General features: G+C 34.6%; 1 protein-coding gene across 5 annotated transcripts; it reads right to left on the reverse strand.

Annotated features, from left to right (window-relative positions):
• On the reverse strand, positions 1 to 7,622 carry LOC123193186 (lysosomal beta glucosidase-like). Of its 5 annotated transcripts, none has more exons than XR_006497012.1 (12): positions 7,196 to 7,617; positions 6,904 to 7,108; positions 6,678 to 6,768; positions 6,426 to 6,571; positions 5,759 to 6,002; positions 5,163 to 5,267; positions 4,846 to 5,028; positions 4,501 to 4,705; positions 3,485 to 3,977; positions 2,588 to 2,667; positions 1,410 to 1,538; positions 1 to 552 (listed from the first exon to the last, which is right to left on the reverse strand). XR_006497012.1 is itself a non-coding variant. In XM_044605988.1 (11 exons), the coding sequence occupies exons 1-11, from the start codon at positions 7,413 to 7,415 to the stop codon at positions 1,471 to 1,473; spliced, it is 2,040 nt and encodes a 679-aa protein (XP_044461923.1). In that variant the 5' UTR covers positions 7,416 to 7,617; the 3' UTR covers positions 1,276 to 1,470. The 5 variants fall into 5 exon arrangements, 3 of the variants coding, with proteins under 3 accessions (XP_044461923.1, XP_044461925.1, XP_044461924.1); XR_006497013.1 differs by lacking the exon at positions 1 to 552 and adding an exon at positions 734 to 941; XM_044605988.1 differs by lacking the exon at positions 1 to 552 and having other exon boundaries at positions 1,276 to 1,538.
• Between the last annotated feature and the right edge of the window lie 783 nt (positions 7,623 to 8,405).

An 8,405-nucleotide genomic window follows, 5' to 3' on the forward strand; every position in this document is an offset into this window, starting at 1 on the left:
TTCCAAAATAGGGGCTATTAAGATATCTTGACTAATCATAAGGGAGTTAACTAAAATTCATTTAAACACATTGCTTTCAAAAAAATAAATCTTGCATTACACCATTGATGGTAACAAACTCGGAGCAGCCATTCTGACGACTTTTTAGATACGCCCCGAATAAGGGGAATGATACACCTAAAAGAGGCAAACCTTATTGAAGCCATAGATCCTAGATTAGAGATTGGGAGGCACGATGTCACCACCCACCAATTCCTGTTTGCGAGTTGCCATCCTGGAGGTAGTTTGACAGGCATGTCTAAGAGTAGGTTCCCAATGACTTATCTTGTGTTCCGCTCTTCCAAGGAACCTCGAAGATGAGATTCTTTTGCCATTGCTGGACACAGTTAGAAAGAGACTCTGGTTGGAAGGGTAAGTGACCATCCAGAGGTTGGTTCTTATCAAGCATGTTTTAGCAAGTATCCTAGTTCATAGTTTCGTAGCTCTTCCAGTCCCTCAAAAGTATCCTTAAAGAGTTGGAAAAACTGACGGGGAATTTCCTCTAGTCGGCAACTGAAGCAAAACTAAAAACTCAATTGGTACTTTATTTGCAAGGCTAAATATGAAGGTGACCTTGGATTGTGCAAAATGCAGGATTTTAATGACTTTTGTCTAATGTTATGTCCATTTATAATTGGTATGTTATTATATAATTAAAAGTTATTTTATCTTTAATTCAAAACTGCTTATCCTCATTTTAAGTTCACATAATTTTTATTATAATATATTAAACAAAACAATGGCCCAAGATTTTGTATCAATTCAATGAAAGATATATAGGTAGACCTCAAAGTGCCATGGTGACAATGGGGTTATCAATGGGGGCTCTTCTTTCTATCATCGATACCTTGAGACATTTATATGCTACAAGCCAACTTCAACATCTATACGATCACGTTACTCTACATAATATAAATAATAAAATTATATGTATTTATTTTGTGAACACAAATAAATACGTATTCGATATGTGTTATCAAATGATTAGATGATTTTAAATTAAAAATAAAATTATATCCAATCATATAATGACACATCATGTGTGTATATATTTGTATACTAAAAGTTATAAGTATAGCATTGCACTAACATAAATACCTTCAAATTGTTTGACAGTATATTCCATGTATTGCACAAAAAGCAGCAAGAGTTACCATGAAAATGAAGTAATATTGCATACATGAAAACCCTCAATTTAGACTAAACAATCCATATATATGTATGTATGTATGTATGTATGTATTATTTTTCTTTTATTGTACAAATATACAATTTTTTTACCCCAAAGAATATATTTGAATGCGATCTATACATAAAAGTGCAAAATTTTTATTTATAAAGAATAAATAAAGGGAAAATAATCATCTTACCCACCACCATTCTATGAGGATTAGAATGAAGTTGAGAAGAAAATGTGTTGAATTCTAACCATCATCTCTGGAGAAAATATGAAGGAAATCCCTTTGACCAAGAAGACATACCAAAGAATTTCTTCTTTGCTGCCAAAATGTACCATTCAATGTCTGATAAGAAATTCAATATCTCAAAACATACCCCTTAAAATATCCATAAAGTACAATATACCCCTTGAAGTACAAAAACTAGCATTGAACCCCTATAGTTAGTATCTCCGTCGACATTATGCTTTTGATAATGTAACATTTAATGAGTTTTATGTTACAGAAGTGACATTATATATTAAAAAAGGTGTAATATTTATAAGGTTAATCAAATTATTGATGGGACCGCCAATCTTACTAAATAATTCATCTGCTCTTATTCTATTGTAAGTTGTCTTTAAGTCTCTGTCTAATGACTATAATAATAGACGTAAAATTTTGAACTCCCTTTAAGTTTGACCAATTACAGGTGGAGATACCTAGTTTATAAAATTACAAAGACACCCCCTATAAGAGAGATTTCTAAACTTTGCTCAAGGTTAACTTGACAAAAATGACTATGAAGTTGTATACCACATCTATGCATTCACTATAATGTTGGTAGGTAAGTTTGCGTAAAATTTCCAGGTCGATAATAACTCAATAAATGATTAAAAGACTCTTATATTTAAATCCAAACTACACAAAATTGAAATAAAAACTGTTTTGCACAATTAGATAGATTGAGCGCAGAATGGCAGAGCTTTTCCGTGCAACGCATGCATTTGAAAGACAATAAATGATTTGGCTAAAGAAAATTTCTTGCAGTTCTCAAGAGCACTAAGCTCAACAATGATTGCATCTAAACCTACTGGCAACTAAAAATTAGTGTCATAGCAAAATCAAATAGGAAAATTGTGCTTAGCACTCAAGAATGCAGCTAAAATTTCTACGCTACTAGAATTGAATAGATATCTAGTCTCTAAGAGAGCCCCTAAAGTACTACAAGAACTAGATAGACATAAATTCAGTAACTTCTTTTGTGGCCTTCTGCTGAGAACTTCAATAAGTTGAATTCAACCTATCAAAGTTAGTCGACATTAATATCAATCAAATTATAAAAAGTATGCAAATTTTGATCCACGGTGTTATTCAGGAAGAAAATGTACCTGTGAAATATGAACCGATCATTAGAGAAACAATGATGAGAACTACGTATGGTCTTTTGTCCACACCAGCCGAGGTTGACCTGTAGACAACAACATCAAACACTTCATTAAGTATCTGTACAGCTACCAGCTGGTTAAAAAATAATATAAAAAAGAAAGAAACCAAATGTTTATGAGGCAGTTTCTCAGTTCACTAAAAATTTGATGAGTCAAAACTGAAAACATTCTTCTCACAATATGGACTGATAGCAAATGCTTTATTGAAACAATATATCATCGTCCCAACTAAAGAATCTCCGAACTGTTGGAATATGAGTTTACAAAAATAAGAAATGAAATCCCACTCAAGTATATGACTAAAGTAAGATAAATTAATTCGCAGCTTACAAGTGCAGAAATGCTTCTTGATGATAGTCTATATACCACTTTCATCAGCCAACCAAGTCATCAGATTTAATTCCAGTCAGAGTTTATTTGAACATTAAGGTATAAAGTGCAACACTTAACGTAATATAAGAGTAATCAAGTTGAAGAAGCATATTAATAATTATTCAAGTTGCTGATGCAAAACTTGAATGTTCATGGATGGTTTGATTGATGATAGAAGTGAACCAACTATGGTGTTACACACCAAAAATACATCACAAATAGATTTATTCTAGTGTTGAACAAATACATATTATAGTTTCCCAACTTTTGAAATGAATAGTCACAATTATGCATCAAATCATAAAGAATCACAGTGTACATGGACTCAAAATCTTTTCAAAATTCATGAATCTTATTATTTTAACGTTATATAAAAACCAATGTACTTGCATTGTCTGTGTGAATAAATGCAGATATTTTATGTTCGTGTACATAAATGTTAAAGCCTGCCGTAGAAGGAAAGGTTACCTGGCAACAAGGCTTGGAACTGATTCAGTTTTAAGTCCAAAATCAAAAGGGTACAATGGGTCATAGTGGGGATCCCCAACATTCATAGGAAGTTGATCCACTGTTTTAAACCAAGTTCTTGGAAGTTTTCCACTAAAGCCAAAGTCCCCAAACAGAACATCAGTCACACCTTGTCCTTCAGTGCCTGGTAACCATGCTGCAACTAAGGCATCAATTGAGGAAACATATGGTTCGATCACTATAGGTCTGCCAGAAATTATGATAACCACACACTTAACAGCTCTGCAGACATTTTTAATGACATCTGGGCCAGATTCCAACATTGTGAGGTTCATGCTGTCCCCTGCAGTCTCAGCATAAGGGGCCTCACCAACAGCAACAATGGCATAATCAAATTTGTCAGACTTAACAAACTCAGAATCAGGAGTCTCACGGTAGACAACTTCTGTGCTTGGGTGTACAGAAGCTTTTATGGTACTCAGGATGGTGATCCCTAAAAATGGAAAAGAACATCAAAATCATTGCTACGGTAATGCCCCGCAATTATTATGATCATGAAAACATGTATGAAGGATATAGGAGTCTTTTACAAAGATGACGTATAAACCACATCAGGTAAGACATATATAAAGCAAGACAATGCTTGAGCAAAGGCCATACTAGTATAAGTCATCCATGTCTGGTATACACAAGCTAACACAAACCATCTATTGAAATGGTCTGACTTTTCATGAGCTTGCTAGGATTAGCCAATACTGATTTATGGAGTAAGTTTTAAACCATGCCTTTTTTCAGCCATTCAAAATAACCAATCAAGAGGCAGGAAAAATAATATGAAAATATGCAGTTCACTACTAAAGCATGCATTTTATGTGGGATTAACATCAACAATATTCTGCCTAAACAACCTTAATGGGATAAGTTAAGAAAAAAACTCTCATCATATTCCTAGTCAGAGAACAAAAGACAAGTCCTGAACATAAATCATAAGAGTGGAAGTGTGAAGGAAGATATACCCCTTGTCAGGTTGTTGCCACTAAATCCTTGCCAGTTGATTGTCCACCCACCACATTGATAACCCAAATTATCAGCATGGCTACCAGCGACTAGGATCTTTGAAGCTTTCTTGGGAAGTGGTAGAACCGGATTGCTCTCATTTTTCCCATTCTTCAGCAATACAAGTGATTTCCTCACAGCTTCCCTTGCCAATTCTCTATGTGCCTGGTTAAGTAACAAAACATTTTCAAATTAATATGTAATAAGGCCTTAAGTAGAGAATCGATGCAATTTCACACATTTATTCTCATCAACTTGCAACTTAAAAACCTAAGGAATCTTGGCTTATAGTTAGGTTAAATAACCTGGCTACCAAGCTCATTCACAAGGCTGAGATCAGCCAAAGGGTTCTCAAAGAGACCCATGGTGAACTTGACAAACAAAATCCTCCCTACAGCATCATTAATACGATCCATTGAGATTACATTGCTCTTGACAAGACCAGTAAGATCATCAATGAACTCAGTCTGATTGTAGGGGAGCATGACCTGTAAAACAAGAGCAACTTTTAAATTCATTTGCTTGTCATCTGGGTTTGAGTCTTTATATTGATATGACTGTACAGGACAATTATCATCAATTTCAACGTTGGATAGATTAGTCCATGAAGTGAGCCACTAACCATGTCAATCCCAGCTTGAACCCCAGCTAGGACAGAGTAAGTGTAGTTTGCATGTGGTGGTGAAGTGATTCTATCAATCCCCTCCCAGTCTGAGATAACAAAACCCTGAAAATTCATTCAATACATCTAATGCAGTTAGCATGTCATATTTTACTTGAGCTTGCATAGATAATACAGTTACTAAAAAGGGCGCCAAACGCGCCAGTATAAGGTCCTTAATAACATTTCAGAAACAAAAATTGAGCAAATGAGTGATATCCTATTTAACCTTTTTTCATAAAATTCTAGAGACATTAGATCAAGTAGGACTAGAATGAAATAAAGCACTATACATCAGGAAATAACGACTGTGTATATCAGCCAAAGGCTACAACATTTTAAAGACAAGGCTGGAAATATCAACTACAATGGTCAGAGTATATGCAGCAAGGGACAACAACCGCGTGAATAGGTGAAAATTTTTTAAACAAATTGGGGTATGTTCAAAACATGGAGGAAATAAGAAAATTCATGACTGCCAAATTGATATTTAAACAATGCAGCCACATCTTAGTTGTGTGATCGCTGTAAGAATGGTTAAAGGAGGGTGAACTTACTTTAAACTTAAGGGTGTTCTTCAGATAACCAGTAACTAATTCATGGTTTGCGTGCATCTTTACTCCATTCCAGCTAGAATAGGAAACCATGATTGTTGAAACACCCTTGATGATCGAATCAGAATAACCAGGCATGTGGATGCTCAGCAACCCATGCAAATCAATCACAGTATTGTTCTCATTGATGCCATTGGTTGTCCCACCATCACCCACAAAGTGCTTAGCACAGGCCGCAACCTTGTCCCTGTCAGAAATTTGAAAATAAGCTAAGGAAATAAAGAAAACATGCAAGCTAGTAAGTTAAAAACACCCAACAGTATATTTGTCTCAGCTTTTGAGAAAATTCTACTTGGGATGAACATTTTAAGAATGAGAAGTCTAAATATTCATTGCAACTAAAGATAACCAAAGAGGCAAATGAAAATTGCACTGTAAAGTGATTTGGGAGAGAGGACAAAAGCACTAACTTTAACCATTTCATTGAATATTGGGATGTATACCATTTAACAGTTAATTGTTGTCTTTGGATAACCTCAGCAGAACAAGGAAATGTAAAAGCTCAATTTGCTAAGCTAGAATGAGATATACCATTAATACCTAGTAAAATGTATCCCAATAGTAAATAGTATCCTACTAAGTATAGGTTTAACTTTGATGGAGTTCTTACTTTCCACCCACATATGGAACTCCTTTTCGATAATCAGAAGGAATATCTCCTTGTAATCCAAGTATAATCTCTGTCATTGCTTCCACAACTTTATGATCCTCGCTATAGCTCTCATAACACCGACCCCATCTTGGATCTCTACAAACCTATAAAAAAGAAGTGACATAATATAAATATTTCATACATCCAACCAAACAATGCATCGATAAAAATCATCTAAATTAAACAATCGATATGTAGCATATCTTTTACCGCAATGCAAGGCGCAAAAACATAAGGAATCCCTGTAGCTCTAGTCTCAAGAGCAGTTGCAGCCCCAATCCTCTTCACCAAATCCGGATCCCTGCATTTTAAGGGATCTTCTAGTCAAATTCTCTCCATCAACCAGCAATTTTATAACTATAATCCAACCATCATACAACATCACCTCAACAAACCCACTAAAAAATTTGCTCAATTTACAGAGAAAGATACTTGCCTGGTAGCTCCAAGGCCAATATTCTGAGGAAAAATAGTAGCATTATAAACATTGTTGTGGCCATGAACGGCATCAATGCCATATATCATTGGGATTCCCAAACGACTAGCCAAAGATCCTTTCTGAAAATCATTAACCATATTGACCCAATCTTCAGCACTCGCCTCAGGAAGCGGCGTACTTCCACCACCACTCAACACACTCCCTGGACATAAAAAAGAAAAGTTGCCATAAACTATCAAAACTCATCCACAATTCATTAGAAAACCAAAAAAAAATCGAAGTTACGTACCAATGGAGAAATGTTTCATTATCTGGGCAGTGGCAGCGGTCCGATCAATCTGAACCATCTGACCAATCTTCTCTTCCAGTGTCATTCTACTCAACAAGTCCTTAACCCGAGCGGCCGCTGACAGCTTCGAGTTCTTGTACTTGACATACTCTGAGCTCACGGAGGCCATTGAGAACAAAAGCAATAAAAAGCATAACGGAAGCCGATAGAAATGCTTCATGATGAATGAAAGAGGCAGCAAAAGGGAGATGCTGAAGTGGGTATTTGAGGTGAAAACTGAGAGTGAAATGTGGAGTAGAAGTGGAGAGTGGTGGTGTACTGGGCGGTTTCCTTCTATCTCTGTTTTGACAGAAAACGTCGCGGTGGTTTAATGCTACAATAAAATGAATAATTTATTAGCGAATGTTGAGATGTAGTGGAGATCATGGGTGTTTGGTTGTTGCTCAGCTGTAGAATGCCGCGTGCCGTCCCTTTGTTTGACTCCCTCATTTGGCAACTGTATTTACCTGTAATTGCTTACCCATCAATTAGCCAAGCCATCTGGTAATTAGTATTAAGTAATAATTGAGCAATGATACACGTGATCTACTTTTCATATAACTCTTTTAAACCCACTCGATTATGGTTAACCCACATTAATTTTTAATTAAGTCTGCGTATAAGAATAGATTACATAAAAGTAAAGAATAAAATTAACTTTCTTGTACGATTTGACAAAGCAGCATATATTTGCATGAACAAATTTATTCCCACTTAGCCCCTGCTTTCTAAATTCAATACGATTATGTATATCTATTTTAAGTATATAAATTAATATATATTTAATATGTATTATTAAATAATTATATGATTTTAAATTAAAAATAAAATAATACATAATCAACTTTCGTCTTTTTTATGAATATAATTGTTTTCCTAATTTCAATCGACATCAACAGAGGTTTAAATAAGAGAAAAAATATCGTCGAAGAAAAATGATACATTGGGAAAAAGAGGTTACTGGTGATGACATCAGAGTTTAAAAACTAAACCCTAAAAAAAAACATTATTTTTTAAATCTTGAGCTAAAAAAAAAAAAGTTAATTTTAAAGATTTTAAGGGAGGAAGAGATGAAATTTTAAAAAGTTAAAACTTCGTTAAGTTTAACTATTTATAAATAAATAAATAAAATTTTTTAAAATTAAGAAATAAAAATCTCAAAAATGTAACA

Source organism: Mangifera indica, chromosome 12, assembly GCF_011075055.1.
Source record: "Mangifera indica cultivar Alphonso chromosome 12, CATAS_Mindica_2.1, whole genome shotgun sequence".
In the NCBI taxonomy this organism is placed as follows: Eukaryota; Viridiplantae; Streptophyta; class Magnoliopsida; order Sapindales; family Anacardiaceae; genus Mangifera; species Mangifera indica.